Source organism: Odocoileus virginianus, chromosome 11 (genome assembly GCF_023699985.2).
Source record: "Odocoileus virginianus isolate 20LAN1187 ecotype Illinois chromosome 11, Ovbor_1.2, whole genome shotgun sequence".
Lineage (NCBI taxonomy): Eukaryota > Metazoa > Chordata > Mammalia > Artiodactyla > Cervidae > Odocoileus > Odocoileus virginianus.
This window is the reverse complement of record NC_069684.1, coordinates 32,402,823-32,420,334: the sequence shown is the minus strand read 5'-3', so window position 1 is coordinate 32,420,334 and position 17,512 is coordinate 32,402,823. Positions and strand designations below refer to the sequence as shown.

Sequence of the window (17,512 nt, the reverse complement as noted above, 5' to 3'; positions counted from 1 at the left end):
CCTCCCAGCTCAGCCATGAAGGCTCCTTTACGGTAAACCGCCCCCACTTTCCTCTCAAGGCTGATCTGAGAAGGCCCGTGCCGGCCGCGGCCTCCCGCTGGACTTTCAGCCTACGCGGAAGGCAAGGCCCACGAGGAAGGCAAGGCCTCCGCCTACAGCCTCGCCGCGCGGTGGGCGCGCCCCTAGGCCCGCGAACTGTCAGGCACGCGCAGGGGAAAGCCCCATACGAACACGCTCAGCGGGGGACCGAGGCTCACTCTCGCGGCCACTCAGTCCCGTGTCGGCGCCGCCCAACCGCCGCCGAACCTTCTGGAAGCGGCGCCCCACCGCGGCCCCGCCGCCGCCAGAACCGGACGCCGGGGGAGCGAAGGCCGGCCCGGGGGCGGGGCGAGGGCGGGTATGCGGGGCGGAGCTTCGAGGGAGGCCGCGTTCGATTCGCATTCGGCGAGCAGGCCCCGCCTCTCTGGAGCCATGGCTCCGCCTTCCCCCTCCCCCTCCATGGCGCCGCCCGGGCTCATTCATTCCGCGCCGGGCCTGCCAGACACCTGCGCGCTCCCTCAGCCGCCCGCCGCAGCCACAATGTCGGGCCCCGTCCCCGAGACACCGTCCGCCATCCAGATCTGCCGGTAAGAGGGGCGCGCGGCGGGCGGGCGGGCGGCCAGGGGGCCTGGCGGACCCCCACCGGCCCCGCGCCTTCCTCTCCCCAGTCCCCGCCTCCGCCGAGCGGGTCACCTCCGGATCCCACCCGCCCGCCGCGCCGGCCTCCGGCGCATCTCTTGGGCGGCGCCGCGGTCACGCAGGCCGTTTGCGCGATGAAGCGGCGCGGCGCCCTTCCCAGGGCGGGGGTCGGAGCGCTGCCCCCCGCGCCCCGCCCAGCTCCGCCCCGCCGGGTGCCTGAGCACGCCGGGGCCTCACCCCAGGTCCCACTGAGACCCCTAATTCGAGGTCGTTATCCGGGCGGTGGTGCAAAGCCATCCGGATTCCCGGACATGTGCGGCGCAGGTAACCCACTCGACTGGGCGGCGGCCAGAACCCTTTGAACCCTGGAGTGGGTGCCCGAGTGGGCGAGGGCTGCAGTTACGCAGACCTTGCAGTACCCTGCCAAGGTTTTGGTGTGGGGGAGGCGGCTGTTAACATGAAGAAGAGGAAGTACCTTTCCCTTCTGACAGCTCAGAGCTAAGAACAGAGGATGGTCCATTGAGCCCAAAAACATCTTACAGAATGGGGGTAAAGGGTTCTTGTCAGGGGCCCACCCCAGCCTTCCTCCTTCGGTGCTGGTGGGTAGAGGCCCCGGGGATGCCCAAGACCTCGAGCCGGCTCATTTCCGACCGGAGCAGGGTAACCTCAAGGTTACTTTCCATTCCCTCGGACAGAACGGAAGCGGGTATTGAGCCTGAGCCGAGGAAGGGTGAGGAGCCTGGAAGGCCCGGCAGGCGCTGGGCCTGCAGGCAGGGCCTGTGCTTCCTGCACCACTGACAGTGACAGCACCTTCCTGTTTGGGCTCGGCTCCTAAGATTCTTAGGTTGGGCGTCACATTGACCTTGGGTTCAAACCAAGGTAATTTCCTGAGAATATTGACATCTCCTCGGAAGAGACAAAGGCTGGGCGCGCAGTGCTGGATCCGTGGAGTCCCCTGAACCCAGCCCTACTTCTGACTCAGTTGGAGTCCTGTCCTGACCTTAAGGTCAGTTTTCTCTTCTAGGGAGAGGAAATCTTTGAGGGAGCCTTGTGCCATTGATTTGTTATTGGCTGTGTGACTGTCCTGGCCCCACCTACTCTAGGTTAGGGGGATACTAATCCAAGTAACTGATCCTAAGAGACAGACAGGCCTGGAATCAGGTCCTTGGGCTCAGTTTCTACCTCATAATGGCCAGGTGACCTTGGAGCTCATCATTTGCAAAGGGTTTGTTCATTATTTGCATCTGGTTTGGTTTGCCCAGCATTTCTGGGAGGGTGGATGACAGGGATCCCAGGAGACTCTTAAGGTCATCCAGCCACAGGAGGAGGCGGGGTGCAGCTCCTGACAGCTCTCCTGTCTCCAGACTCACCTGTTTTCCTCCTGCTCCCTGCGAAAGCAGATACTGATTTCAGTCTACTCATGGAAGGCTGGGCTTTTATTTATTAATACTTCATCAGGATGGTGAATAGCCCATCTATACATAGTACCTTTTTAAAAACCAGCTTCTAATATAGTTAACAAATAGCCTTAGGCACTTACATATGGGCCCACACTTCTTGCTCATAGTGCCTGCTTATCTGGCTGCCTTTCCAGTATTCACAATGGCACATTGTCTTGGATTTGGGACACCGGGGTGGGATCCCTGGTGGAGGTGAGCCTCAGGTGGCCAACACAACTGTCAAAGAGAGTGGGAAGGGGTTGTGATGAGGTCCCTGGTCACAAGGGCTTGGCCCAGAGAAACCCCAGGACACTGTAGTGGAGGTAGCAGCAGGTTGGAGCCCTTTAAGGACATCTAAGCAGACACCCCATGTTGAAAGAAGAGCCTTTTGGCCTAGAGCAGCCCAGCCATGAATTTAATTAAGTGTCCCTGGTTGCCTCCAAGGTGTGAAATGCCCCGAGGGAGGGTCCCCAGCTTAGGGAGTTCACAGTCTCGAAGAGAGAGGATCCCACAACCCCCACCATCCTAGACAATTAAGAGTTGTCTCAAAAAAAAAAAAAAGAGTTATCTCAAATTCTTGGTTCAGAAGGAGGTGTGTTGGAGGGAGAGGGGCTCTAAAGGCTGGGGAAGGCAGTGCCAGGCCTAGCTGTGAATATGGCCTTTGCATCTTGGAAGCTGCCCAACTTTTTGACCCTTATTTTATCATGTGTACTCCAGGTGCTAAACAAAGTGTTATCCAGGCCCTGGCAGAATGACTGCCACCTTATAAGTAAAGGGAAGCTCTTTTTGTCTGAGAAGCGGGACCCAGACTCAGGAAGCTGAGGGCCTGGTTGGAATCCCAGTTATGCCTCTTGTCTTTGTGGACTTTAGACCTCAGTATTCTTGTCTTGTGCCCAATGTTGCTGTGAGATATAAAACCTTTGGCACTGTGCTGGGCAGCTGTAAATAAAAGGAGCAGTTTACATCAGAACCTGAACTTTAGACAGCAAGCCACTGCGGTGTGCTGTCTCCTCCTTCTTTTCTTTTTCTTTTTTCCATTTATTTTTATTAGTTGGAGGCTAATTACTTTACAACATTGCAGTGGTTTTTGTCATACATTGAAATGAATTAGCCATGGATTTACATGTATTCCCCATCCCGGTCCCCCCTCCCACCTCCCTCTCCACCCGATCCCTCTGGGTCTTCCCAGTGCACCAGGCCCGAGCACTTGTCTCATGCATCCAACCTGGGCTGGTGATCTGTTTCACCCTAGATAATATACATGTTTCGATGCTGTTCTCTTGAAACATCCCACCCTCGCCTTCTCCCACAGAGTCCACAAGTCTGTTCTATACATCTGAGTCTCTTTTTCTGTTTTGCATATAGGGTTATCGTTACCATCTTTCTAAATTCCATATATATGTGTTAGTATACTGTAATGGTCTTTATCTTTCTGGCTTTCTTCGCTCTGTATAATAGGCTCCAGTTTCATCCATCTCATTAGAACTGATTCAAATGAATTCTTTTTAATGGCTGAGTAATATTCCATGGTCCTCCTTCTTTTCTATTTTGGATTCAACCAGGGATCAAACCTGTGTCCCTTGCATTGGAATCGAGGTATCTTAATAGCTGGAGTGCCAGGGAAGTCCCATGCACCCTTGTTTTGATTGAGCCCCACATGAAAGTTCTGCAACAGCATTTAAAGTCTCAGAAGAGCCGTTTTCTTTGGTTTTATTCTTAGTGATGTTAATTCATATTTTGTTAACAAATTGCTTTTTCCCTTGTTTGACCCAGAGTTCTAGAATGTCAGATGGGATTGACCCCTAGAAACTCCCAGCCCAACTCTGTCATTTTACAGATAGGGGAAAATGAGACCTTCAGAGGTTACAGACTTGGACCAGGGCAGCTTTGGACCCAGACAGCCAAGGGAGCGAAGGCAACTGGTGGGTTCCCTGTTGGGTGTTCCATTGTGGTTTTTTTTTTTTTTTTGCCACACCTTATGGCTCGTGGGACTTCCCTGACCAGGACCTGAACCTGCATCCCCTGCAGGGGAAGCACAGTATTAGCCACTGGCCGTGAGGGAAGTCCCCCACTGTCATGGTTTGTCTACTGCTCAAGCTCACATTCACATCTAGTTGTGAGGCTCAACCGTGACATCAGCATGGGCCCCTAGTAGGAGCCCCTAGGTGTTGGTCCAAATGAAGTTGAAGGTCATGTCCCATACCAGGCTGTTAGAGAGTGATGAAGATGCTCTGCGTCTGCAGCGTGCTGGGCACTAGCCACAAGTGGCCAGTGAATGCCTGAGATGTGGTTGGATGTGGAGGAACTGAATGTTTAATTGCATTCATTTGTTGTTGTTGTTGTTTGGTGAGTAAGTCGTGTCGGACTCTTGCTACTCCATGATCTGTAGTGCACCAGGCTTCTCTATTCATGGGATTTCCCAGGCAAGAATACTGGAGTGGGTTGCCATTTCCTTCTCCAGGGAAATCTTCCCAACCCAAGGATCGAACCCAATCCAAGGATTGAACCAGGTCTCCTGCACTGGCAGGCAGATTTTTTACCACTGAGCTACCAGAGGAGTCCCGTATTTAAATTTGTTTAAGTGTAAACAGTCTGGCTTCCTGTGGCTGGTGGCTACCTTATGGGACAATGTAGTAAGGAGAGGAATTTAAAAACCAGAATTCCTGATACATCTCTGATGGCAGGGTTTCCTAAGGGAAGCTTGGGGAAACTGTGGGGACTGTAGTTAGCTCTCCAGCAACAGAGCCAATGGAGGGAGACCTTGGCAGGGACATAGCCTCCCGGGCAGGTAACCTGTAACCCTTTGTAAGTAGATGTGTCAAATCTACAAGTTTTTCTTTTGCTTGCCCTGCTTTTCCATGTAATCTGCTCCTAAGTGTCTTGAGCTCAGGGACTGCTTTGTTGTCTCTTGTGCCAGGAATGCCTAGCAAAGCACCTGATGCCAATAAAGATGAATGGAATGGACCTGAATTTTAGTACAATTACATCTCATTTTATTGCATCTCACTTTCTTGCATTTTGAAGGTTGTTGTTCATTGTTCAGTAGCTAAGTTGTGTCCGACTCTTTGGGACCCCATGGACTGCAGCATTCCAGGCTTTCCTGTCCTTCACTATCTCCTGGAGTTTATTCAAATTCATGTCTGTTGAGTCGGTGCATCTCATTCTCCGTTGCCCCCTTCTCCTCCTGCCCTCAATCTTTCCCAGCATAAGGGTCTTTTTCAATGAGTCCACTCTTCGCATCAGGTGGCCAAAGCATTGGAGCTTCAGCGTCAGCATCAGTCCTTCCAGTGAATATTCAGGACTGATTTCCTTTAGGATTGACTGGTCTGATCTCCTTGCAGTCCAAGGGACTCTCAAGTCTTCTCCAACACCACAGTTCGAAAGTATCAATTCCTCTGTGCTAGACATTCTTTATGGTCCAACTCTCACATCCATACGTGACTATTGGAAAAGCCATATCTTTGACTATACAGGCCTTTGTTGGTAAAGTGACTTGTCTGCTTTTTAATACACTGCCTAGATTTGTCATAGCTTTTCTTGCAAGGAGCAACCGCCTTTTAATTTCATGGCTGCAGTCACCGTCCACATTGATTTGGGAGCCCAAGAAAAGAAAATCTGTCCCTGTTTCTACTTTTTCACCATCTATTTGCCATGAAGTGATGGGACCAGATACCACGATCTTTGTTTTTTGAAGGTTGAGTTTTAAGCCAGCTTTTTCACTCTCCTCTTTCACCTTATCAACAGGCTCTTTAGTTCTTCTTTGCTTTCTGCCATAAGAGTAGTGTCATCTGCATATCTGAGGTTGTTGATATTTCTCCAGGCAATCTTGATTCCAGCTTGTGATTCATCTAGCATGGCATTTCACATAATGTACTCTGCATATAAGTTAAATAAGCAGGGTGACAATATGTGGCTGGTGGTGGTGGTGTTCAGTTGCCTAATTGTGTCCGACTCTTTGTGACCCCCATGGACTGCAGCATGTCAGGCCTTTCTGTCCCACATCATCTCCCAGAGTTTGTCCAAGTTCACCTCCATTGCATTGGTGATAGGTACAACTGGTAGATATGCCAATAAAGATGAATGGATGGATCTGAATTTTAGTACAGGTACACCTCATCTTACTGTGTCTCACTTAATTCCAGTATGAAGGTACTGCATTTTTTTTGTTGTTGTTGCAAATTGAGGGTTTTGTGGCCACTTGGCATTGTCAGGTGATGGTTAGCAATTTTTTTCTTAAACATTTATTCATTTTTTTGGCCATGTTAGCATTTTCTATTAGACATTTATTCATCTATTTGGCTGCACTGTGTCTTGGTTGCGGCATGCAGGCTCTTTGTTGTGGCACCTGGGCCTCTCTTGTGTCAGAGCATGCGCACAGTAGTTGTGGTCCATAGGCTTAGTTACCCCAAGACATGTGAGATCTTAGTTCCCCAACCAGGGATCAAACCCATGTCCCCTGCATTGCAAAGCAAATTCTTAACCAGTGAACCACCAGGGAATTCCTGAGGGTTAGCATTTTTGGGTGATAAATTCTTTTTAATTAAAAAAATTTTTTAATTGAAGCATAGTTACTGTATAATATTATACAAGTTACAGGTATACAGTATAGGTGGGCTTCCCTGGTGGCTCAGCAGTAAGGAAACCACCTGCAATATAGGAGCTGCAGGAGATGCAGGTTTGATCCCTGGGTTGGGAAGATCCTCTGGAGGAGGGCATGGCAACCCACTCCAGTATTCTTGCCTGGAGAATCCCAAGGACAGAGGAGTTTGGCAGGCTACAGTTCATAGTGTCACAAAGAGTCAGACACGACTGACTTAGCATGCATGCATACACAATATAGATAGGCAATTTTTAAAGGTTATACTCCATTTATTCAGTGCAGTCAGTGCTCAGTTGTGTCCAACTCTCTGCGGCTCCATGGACTGTAGCCTGCCAGGCTTCTCTGTCCATGGAATTGTCCAGGCAAGAATACTGGAGTGTGTTGCCGTGTCTTCCTCCAGGAGATCTTCCTGACCCAGGGATGGAACCTGCATCTCCTGCATTGGCAGGTGGATTCTTTACTACTAACACCAGCTGGGAAATCCATACTCCATTTATAGTTATAAATATTGGCTATATTCCCCATGCTGTAGGTATAAAATAAAATATTTTTTAAGTTAAGGTGTGTACACTATTTTTTTTTCATTTATTTTTATTAGTTGGAGGCTAATTACTTTACAATATTGTAGTGGTTTTTGCCATGCATTGACATGAATCAGCCATGGATTTACATGTGTTCCCCATCCTGAACCCCCCCTCCCATCCCCCTCCTCATCCCATCCCTCTGGGTCATTCCAGTGTACCAGCCCTGAGCACTTTTCTCATGCATTCAACCTGGACTGGCGATCTGTTTCACACTTGATAATATATATGTTTCAATGCTATTCTCTCAGATCATCCCACCCTCGCCTTCTCCCATAGAATCCAAAAGTCTGTTCTATACATCTGTGTCTCTTTTTCTGTCTTGCATATGGGGTTATCGTTACCATCTTTCTAAATTCCATATATATGCGTTAGTATACTGTATTGGTCTTTATCTTTCTGGCTTACTTCACTCTGTATAATGGGCTCCAGTTTCATCCATCTCATTAGAACTGATTCAAATGAATTCTTTTTAATGGCTGAGTAATATTCCATGGTGTATATGTACCACAGCTTCCTCATCCATTCGTCTGCTGATGGGCATCTAGATTGCTTCTATGTCCTGGCTATTATAAACAGTGCTGCGATGAACACTGGGGTACACGTGTCTCTTTCAGTTCTGGTTTCCTCGGTGTGTATGCCCAGGAGTGGGATTGCTGGGTCATATGGCAGTTCTATTTCCAGTTTTTTAAGGAATCTCCACACTGTTCTCCATAGTGGCTGTACTAGTTTGCATTCCTACCAATAGTGTAAGAGGGTTCCCTTTTCTCCACACCCTCTCCAGCATTTATTGCTTGTAGACTTTTGGATAGTAGCCATTCTGACTGGCGTGTAAAGGTACCTCATTGTGGTTTTGATTTGCATTTCTCCGATAATGAGTGATGTTGAGCATCTTTTCATGTGTTTGTTAGCCATCTGTATGTCTTCTTTGGAGAAATGTCTATTAGATCTTTGGCCCATTTTTTGATTGGGTCATTTATTTTTCTGGAATTGAGCTGCAGGAGTTGCTTGTATATTTTTGAGATTAATCCTTTGTTGCTTCGTTTGCTACTATCTTCTCCCATTCTGAAGGCTGTCTTTTCACCTTGCTTATAGTTTCCTTTGTTGTGCAAAAGCTTTTACGTTTAATTAGGTCCCACTTGTTTATTTTTGCTTTTATTTCCAGTTTTCTGCGAGGTGGGTCATAGAGGATCTTGCTTTGATTTATGTTGGAGAGTGTTTTGCCTATGTTCTCCTCTAGGAGTTTTGTAGTTTCTAGTCTTAACATTTAGATCTTTAATCCATTTTGAGTTTATTTTTGGTACACTATTTTTTTAGGCATAATCCTATTGCACATTTAATAGTGTAACTTTTGTATGTGCTGGAAACCAAAATAGTCTTGTGACTTGCTTTATTGCGATAGGCGTTTTACTAGAACTGAACTCAAAATATTTTCAAGTAGGCCTGTTTGGAATTTTTTCTCTTTGGGGCTTTGTCTTTGGGCTCACAGCAGAATTAATGAAAACACAGAATCTGAGTTACAGAAACCACACTTGAAGGTAGTGTTCGGGAACATTCCATAAAACGATGCCCGGTGCTAGCCCCCTTCCTGTGGAGATGTGGGTGCTTTGGGTGAAGATGCAATCTTTGCAGCCCACCTCCGCCTGTAAGCTAGCCAGGCAGCCCGGCCTCACCCTTGGCTTGGCACCACCACTGGCCAGCGCCCTGGTTTCAGTCAGGCCAGGAGTTGCATTCCCCTGTGGGTGGGCCTTCTCTGGGGAGGGGGTCCCAACCTGGGGTGGTGACTGTTTGTGTACCTCCTGGTCCACTTCTTTAACTCTCAGAGGTATCCTGAGGAGGAGGGTAAACTCTATGGTCACACACTCACGGGCTACCTACATCTGACCAACAGAGGAAGCTTGTTATAAATCCTGATTTCCTGCATACAAATGATGCTTCAGTAGAAAATTAACAAAATCTGATTTTAGAGCATTTATGAGATACTTGGGGGAAACCTGACTAGTCCCTCGATAGTTAATGATACTAAGGAATTTCTGGGTTTTTCATTGTCCACACCATGAGGCCTATGGGACCCTAGTTCCCAGACCAGGGATCGAACCCACACCCCCTGCAGTGGAAATACAGAGTCTTAACCCCTGGACCACCAGGGAAGTCCCTGTGAACTTTTTCATAACTACCCAAAGCTGGAAAGAACTCACATCTTCATTGTCTGATAAAGAGATAATGAAAACTACTAGGAAACAGTAGCAAGAATCACTGATACTGACACACACACAAAACTCAAAGAACTACACTGAGCATCTGACCCCATTGATGAGAAATTCTAGAAAAGGCAGAACTGTAGTGATAGAAAGCAGACCTGTGTGCCAGGGGCCAGACCTGGGAGGAAACCAAGTGCAGAGGGGCAGGAAGGCACTTTGTGCTGTGCTGGAAATGTTCCATCGTAGCTGTGGTCCCTTACACAGGTGTGTGGTGGGAAGGGGGACCCCTCAAGGCTAGGGCCAGAGAATAGGACTCTTGTCTAACACTTGGAAATGAACTGTCCGAGGAGACACACGAGCTGACACAAAGCAAGAGATGTTATTGGGAAGGGGCCCCTGGGCGGAGAGAAGTAGAGTAAGGGAACCCAGGAGGACTGCTCTGCCCGGTGGCTCGCAGTCTTGGGTTTTATGGTGATGGGGTTAGTTTCTGGGGTGTCCTTGGCCAATCAAACCCTCCTGGTGGCACACAGGTTGCTCAGGCAAGATGGCTGCCAGAGAGAAGGATTCTGGGAGGTGGTCAGACATGTGGTGTCTCCTTTTGACCTTTCCTGAGCTCTTCCGGTTGGTGGTGACTTATTAGTTCCCTGTTCCTTAGGAGGCCCTCCTGTAGTAAAATAACTCACACAAGTGATGACTAGGGTTGCCTGGCCAGGGTGGGTGGTTTCAGAGTGTGCCTCCCCTAACATGTGTATACACTTTTCAAAAGTGAACTGTACGTTAAAAGTAGGTGATTTTATGGTACACACATTGTACCTCGTAAAGGTTATTATTATTTTTTAAAAAGCCATAACTACAATGCAATTACCTCACCTTAAGAAAAAAAAGGGGAATTCTCTGGCAGTCCAGTGGTGAGGTTCCACATGCTGTGAGGTGCAGTCAAAAAGAAAAGTGTTCACAATTGCAGATTTCAAAACGTTTCGAACGTAGCTGAGGAAACTTGAGCACTTACTTGCTATTTAGTGCTGTTGAGAGGATCTCCTTTCTGCTTGCTAAATGGGATGCTGCCTGATTCACAAGCTGTTGAGTAAAGCCAATTAGAAAAAGTTATATTAATGAATTTGTATTATGTTTAAGGTGGGTAATTGTTTTGTGGTTCTGTTTTTATTTTTATTCTTTGGCCCTGCGGCATGGCTTGTGGGATCTTAGTTCCCTGACCAGGGATTGAACCTGGGGCCTTGGCAGTGAAATTGCCAAGTCCTAACCATTGAACTGCCAGGGAATTCCTGTGGTCCGGTTTTTAAACCAAGTCTTCATCTCTTGGAGGAAATGCTGAGATATTTACAAATGCCAACCTGTGCCCTCTGAGATTTCTTTCAGTCTTGTTATCAAGTCCAAGCTTGCTCTGCTCATCGCACAACAGGCCAGTGAATTCGAGAGATGAGGTGTTGAGACAAGGAAAACGACTTTATTCTGAAAACTAGCTGACTGAGAAGATGGCAGGCTCAGTCCGCACCTCAAAATAACCATCTTCTTGGGGTCTGGGTGCCAGGCTCTTTTATACATCAGAGAGAAAGAAACAATGAGGAACTAAAGTCAAAAGGCAGAATAGAGAGGGAGAGGCAGCGGGGAAGTAAAGTGAAAGGGTCTTCAGTCTCGCAAAACATCTCCAAGGGAATGGCCAGCCTTAGAAGGGGTGTGTCAGTCTCTTCTGTTCACAGCTTGTTATTGTTCAGTCTTTCAGTTGTGTCAACTCTTTGTGACTCCATGGACTGTAGCAAGCCAGGCCTCCCTGTCCATCACCAACTCCCAAAGCTTGCTCACACTCATGTCCATTGAGTTGATGATGCCATCCAACCATCTCATCCTCTGTTGTCCCCTTCTCCTGCCTTCAGTTGTTGTAGCCACGTGTTCTGGGAAACACACTTACTCAGAAGAACAATGCAGATAGTGGAGTGCAGTTTATTACACTGGCGGGCCCAAGGCAGAGTCTCATCTTAGTCAAGGACCCCAACCAGCATTTGTGAAAATCTTTTATACCCCATGTGTACATGTCCGAACCCACCACCCCAAATTCCTTGAGACTTACATAAGCAAAGGAAGGGTAAATACAATCCCAGTAACCCCATCATTCATGTGCCATGTGCTCAGACAGTTAAACAATTAGCCAATAATCAATAAGCCCAAGGTTACACTCCGATAGGTACAGAAAAATTTATGGCCTTTCTGGAGGAAGGGGTGATTAGTGTATGTGTTCTCTTAGGCGAGGAGTAACCTGGATATGATCTTCAAGGTTCCTCTGTCCGGAGGGGGTCTTATCCTTCTGTTGTCGTTTCCATAGGCACTAAACAGAGTGCAGAGCCCACTGGAGAGGTGGCCGAGCACGATCAGCATGGACAGGCCTAAGGTGGAGTACAGGCCCTATGAATTCCTTCTTCACTATCTTTCCCAGCATCAGGGTCTTTTATAAAGCATTGGCTCTTCACATCAGGTGGCCAAAGTATTGGAGCTTCAGCATCAGTCCTTCTAATGAATATTCCGGATTGATTTCCTTTAGGATAGACTGGTTTGGTCTGGGACAAACTATCTCCAGGAGCTGAACGAAGGCTCTTTAGTTTACAGTCAAGCTGAAGAGCAGGTTCTTCCCAGGCAAGCCATTAAGTATGATTATAATAACAAAAGCAATGGCAAGCAAGTCAGAGAAAGAGATGCCAATGTGGAGTCAAAATAGGCTTCTTACCTGCATCAGTCACACCTGGAAGCAGGAGGGAAGCCAGAGCCAACCATTTGAAGCTGTTTGCTGGGGACCTTGGAACCTTCTCTCTACTGGGGAAAGCCTCTTAATGTTGTCCACATTAAACAATAAGAAGGAGGGACTTTCCTGGTGGCCCAGTGGTTAAGAATTCGCCTGCCAATGCATGGGACACGGATTCTATTCCTGGTCCAGGAAGATCCCACATGCCAAACTAAGACCCGGCACAGCCAAAGAAAAAGAAGTAAAAAGGAGTCACAGCTCCAGACCTATTGCCTCTGTTTCTCGGGAGCTCGGGGTGGGGAGCCTGCGTCTTCCTTGGCTCTCCGCTGGAGCCTCACTTCCTTGGGCGACCGCGAACTTCTGCCCTGCGGTGGTGGCGTCTTGCTCACCTGAGCCGTCTCTGGACCCTTGGGCCAGTTGGTAGTTGCCCAGCCTTCCTGTCCTCCTGCTGTGCGGAGGCCCTTGCAGCGGGGTAGGGGAGGGCTGCTCCTGCCTGCCTGCCTGATTGATGGTCCTGGAGAAGGAACCTTGGTAGGCGTGGTTTACAGCCCCACCCATTTCCTCCAGTCCCACACAACGGCTGTGGTCCTGTGGATACCTTCATCCTTTGTTTGCTCATCAGAGAGCCCAGCTCAGCGACTTCATACTGGGTCACGGATTCTTTGTATCTTGGGCCCTGCAGCCTGTGAGAGCCACGGCCGCTGCCAGCTGCTGGGAGGAGGGGCCATCCCGGGAGTAGGCCCTCCCTCCGGGAGTGCGAAAGTTGCAGCATTCCTGAGCGGTGGGAGGTCCCTTGAAGGCTGAGAGGCGGTGGCTAAACCAGGTGCCAGCTCAGGGTGAACAGTCTGGGCCGCTGTCCACAGGATGAGGCTGCTTATCCGGGCTCTCCGCCTCTGTGAGCTGGGCAGGCAGGCCGCTTCCAGGAGGCCAGTCACTGCCCAGGAGTGTCTGGGGCCCAGGAGCTCCAAGAGGCCCGGGCAGAGATGCTGGGCTTCCGTCCAGGCTGTTGGAACCAGATCTGCTCTGTCGTCTAAACTTGGTGTCAGCGTTACAAGGTAGGATGACAGGGACACTGTGCCCTGATCCATGCTAGGCCTTGGGTGTCCAGCCCAGGCCATGTGACTCAGGATTTCTTGGTAAGGGTTTGGAGTAAACAGTGGGTGTTGGGTGTTGTGAACTGCGTGTTTTGTGGGATTTTGTGTGCATCCCCAGTGGAGACCTGGCATGTTTTTCCTCTGGGACCCCACTCAGCTTTGTTGGAGGAGGTGGGCTTTGAGAGCTTGGGATGAGCACGGAACTCAGAGCACCCTGAGATCGGAGCAGGCTGCTGTGCTGGCAGGTCTCTGCCTGTGCTCAGGCTGCCAAAGGGGGCTGCCAAGGGAGCAGGGGCTGCAGATGTCTGCTCTCCTCACCCCTGACCTCGCCACATTGAGCTGGGCTTTTTGTTTTTTTTTTGTTTTGGACTTGTTGAGGGAGACAGGGGTAGCTGTCCTCATGTGATTGGCTAATCCTCTGGCAATGTAGTGAACTTGGGAGAAACCTCCTCCAGTGGGCGGATTCTGGTCCTTTGTACCAGCTTTATTGAGTTGTAATTCGCATCCCATTGATGCATCATCCATTGAAGTATGCAGTTCAGTGGCTTTTTGAACATCCACAGTTGGGCAGTCATTACCACCACCAATTTAGAACATTTTCGTGACCTCTTTGAGAAAAGCTATTTCTCTCCATTCCCCCTAATCTATTTTCCTTCTCTATAGATCTCCTTGTTCTCGACATTTCATGTCACTGGGGCCAAGTGATATGGTCTTTGTGTCTGGTTTCTTTCACTCAGCACCATGTTTTCAATGTTCATCTGTGTTGTCACACACGTCAGTGCTTCCTTCATAATACTCCACTTAGGGATATGTAACCACGTTGTTTATCCATTCATCAGCTGATGCATATCAGTGTCTCCAGCTGGCCTTTATGCATAAATGTTCCTGTGAACACTCTTGCACATGTTTTTGTGTGGACATACGTTTTTATGCTGGGATTCTTGGCCTCTGGAGGAGAAGAGTTCGATCCGGGGCCAGAGATGAGGCTTGATTGCTCAGAGCTTTTGTGTAATAAAGTTGTATTAAAGTATAAAGGAGATAGAGAAAGCTTCTGACATAGGCATCAGAAGGGGGCAGAAAGAGTAGCCCCTTGCAATTGTTAGCAATGGAGTTATATACTCTCCAATTAGTCATTACAATGAATCAAAAGAATGTCTGGAGGTTGTAAAGACCTCAGCAGACCTACTCCCATAATTTACATTTTAAGATAACAGGATTAGCTAGAAGGTTTTTTCCAGAGACTGTCCTCAAGCAGGATACATTATTGTTATATAATCCTAAGGAATGTAGAGAGAAAAAAAAGTTTGTCCTTTCTTCCTCCTTTAGAATTCCAGACCCCTCTCTCCTTGGGGATCCCTAGACTTCTTATCAACCTGCCTAGGAAATGACTTTCTCAGTAGGGTGGATGGATAGAGCATCTTTTGTATGCCAAGGAGATGACTAGTGCTTGGTGGCCCAGAGAAAGCAGTTTTAGGAAGGGGCTGGTCTTTGGAATGACTTTGGCAGTATTGGAGGGGTGGGACTTTCAGCCCCACTCAAGACCTGGGGGTTGGAAGAGAGGGCTTTGGGGGTTAAGTTAATCACCAGAGAGTATATCAGTTCAATTCAGTCCTGTAGTCATGTCTGACTCTTTGCAACCCTATGGACTGCAGCATGCCTGGCTTCCCTGTCCTTTACCAACTTCCAGAGCTTGCTCAAACTCATGTCCATCGAGTTGGTGATGCCACTCAGCCATCTCATCCTCTGTTGTCCCCTTCTCCTCCTGCCTTCAATCTTTCCCGACATCAGGGTCTTTTCCAGTGAGTCAGTTCTTTTCATCAGGTGGCCAAGTACTGGCCATCAGTCCTTCCAATGACTATTCAGGACTGATTTCCTTTAGGATTGACTGGTTGGCTCTCCTTGCAGTCTGAGGGGCTCTCAAGAATCTTCTCCAACACCACAGTTCAAAAGCATTAACTCTTTGGCACTCAGCTTTCTTTATGGTCGAACTCTCACACCCATACGTGACAACTGGAAAAACCATAGCTTTGACTAGATGGACCTTTGTTGGCAAAGTAATGTCTCTGCTTTTTAATATGCTCTCTTAGGTTTGTCATAGTTCTTTTTCCAAGGAGCAAGCATCTTTTAATTTCATGGCTGCAGTCGCTATCTGCAGTGATTTTGGAGCTCAAGAAAGTAAAGTCTGTCACTCTTTCCACTGTTTCCCCATCTATTTGCCATGAAGTGATGGGACTGGATGCCATGATCTTCATTTTTTGAATGTTATTTTAAGCCAGCTTTTCACTGTACTCTTTCACCTTCATCAAGAGGCTCTTTAATTCCACTTTGCTTTCTGCCATAAGGGTGGTGTCATCTGTGTATTTGAGGTTATTGATATAACTCTTGCAGTCTTGATTCCAGCTTGTGCTTCCTCCAGCCCAGCATTTTGCATTATGTACTCTGCTTATAAGTTAAATAAAGCAGGATGACAATATACAGCCTTGACGTACTGCTTTCTCAATTTTGAACCAGTTCATTGTTCCATGTCTGGTTCTAACTTGTTGCTTCTTGACCTGCATACAGATTTCTTAGGAGGCAAGTCAGGTGGTCTGGTATTCCCATCTCTTGAAGAATTTTCCACAGTTTGTTGGGATCCACACAGTCAAAGGCTTTAGCGTAGTCAGTGAAGCAGAAGTAGATGTTTTTCTGGAACTCTCTTGCTTTTTCTGTGATCCAACTGATGTTGGCAGTTTGATCTCTGGTTCCTCTGCCTTTTCTAAATTCAGCTTGAACATCTGGAAGTTCTCGATTCATGTACTGTTGAAGCCTAACTTGGAGAATTTTGAGCATTAATTTGCCAGCTTGTGAGATGAGTGAAATCGTGGGGGAGTTTGAATATTCTTTTACGTTGCCTTTCTTTAGGATTGGAATGACGACTCACCTTTTCCAGTCCTGTGGCCACTGCTGAGTTTTCCAAATTTGCTGGCATATTGAGTGTAGCACTATCACAGCATCATCTTTTAGGATTTGAAATAGCTCAGCTGGAATTCCATCACTTCCACTAGCTTTGTTTGTAGTGACGCTTCCGAAGGCCCACCTGACTTTGCCTTCCAGGATATCTGGCTCTAGGTGAGTAATCACAGCATCGTGGCTATCTGGGTCATTAAGATCTTTTTGTGCAGTTCTGTGTATTTTTACCACGTCTTCTTAATATCTTCTGCTTCTATTAGGTTGATACTATTTCTGTCCTTTATTGAGAGCATAGTATAGTGTTAATAGCTCAGTCTTGTCCGACTCTTTGTGACCCCATGGACTGTAGCCTGCGAGGCTCCTCTGTCCATGGGATTGTCCCCAGGCAAGAACTGGAGTGGGTTGCCTTTCTCTTCTCCAGGGGATGTTCCTGACCCAGGGATGGAGCCTCAGTCTCTGGCATTGCAGGAAGATTCAATCCTAAAGGAAGTCAACCCTGAATATTCATCGGAAGGACTGATGTTGGAGCTCCAATACTTTGGCTGCCGGATGTGAAGAGGCAAGTCATTGGAAAAGTTCCTGATGCTGGGAAAGATTGAAGGCAAAAGGAGAAGGGGACAGCAGAGGATGAGACGGTTAGATAGCATCACTGACTCAATGGACATGAATGGACTCAATGGACATGAATTTGAGCAAACTCCGGGAGATAGTAGAAGACAGAAGAGCCTGATGTGCTGCAGTCCATGGAGTGGCAAAGAGTTGGATGTGACTTAGCAACTGAGCCACAACAGCAAACATAACCCTGAGTCCTGAGTCTTGTAAGGTGCTCCAGCGAACTCTTCAGCCTGAGGAGGGGTCACGTGCTCTGTAGTGTCCAACTCTGCAACCCCATGGACTATAGCCCACCAAGCTCCTCTTTCCCTGGGATTTTCCAGACAAGAATACTGGAGTGGGTTGCCATTTCCTCCTCCAGGGGATCTTCCTGATCCAGGGATTGAACTCATGTCTCCTGTGTCTCCTGCATTGGCAGGCAGATCCTTTACCACTGAGCCTTTGGGAAAGCCCTAGGAGGGGTCAGGAATGAATCCAATTGTAGTGCACCTGGCTAATGGCCAAGAGTTGGCGAAATGGCTGGTGTGAGGAAAAACCCCACCCAATTGATGTCAGAGATGGTATGAATGAAAAGAGCTCAGCGGTTCCATTCTTGGGTCCAAGGGT

The 17,512-nt window shown here is 48.2% G+C and overlaps 1 protein-coding gene and 1 non-coding gene across 4 annotated transcripts in view; one reads left to right on the top strand and one right to left on the bottom strand.

The window, feature by feature from the left end:
* Positions 1-17,512, top strand: part of ACOT7 (acyl-CoA thioesterase 7) — a 99,129-nt gene continuing 81,617 nt past the window's right edge. Inside the window, exon 1 of one of the 3 annotated variants that reach the window (XM_070474199.1) lies at positions 1-32. In XM_070474199.1, the coding sequence (XP_070330300.1) occupies positions 16-32 (17 nt within the window). In that variant the 5' untranslated portion in view covers positions 1-15. Of the gene's footprint in view, positions 33-479; positions 627-13,100; positions 13,307-17,512 lie in introns of those variants that run through there. The other 2 variants (XM_020904477.2, XM_020904476.2) reach the window with 2 other exon arrangements.
* On the bottom strand, positions 10,706-10,778 carry TRNAE-UUC (transfer RNA glutamic acid (anticodon UUC)). Its single transcript has one exon. It is a non-coding gene; the product is annotated as a tRNA-Glu (tRNA).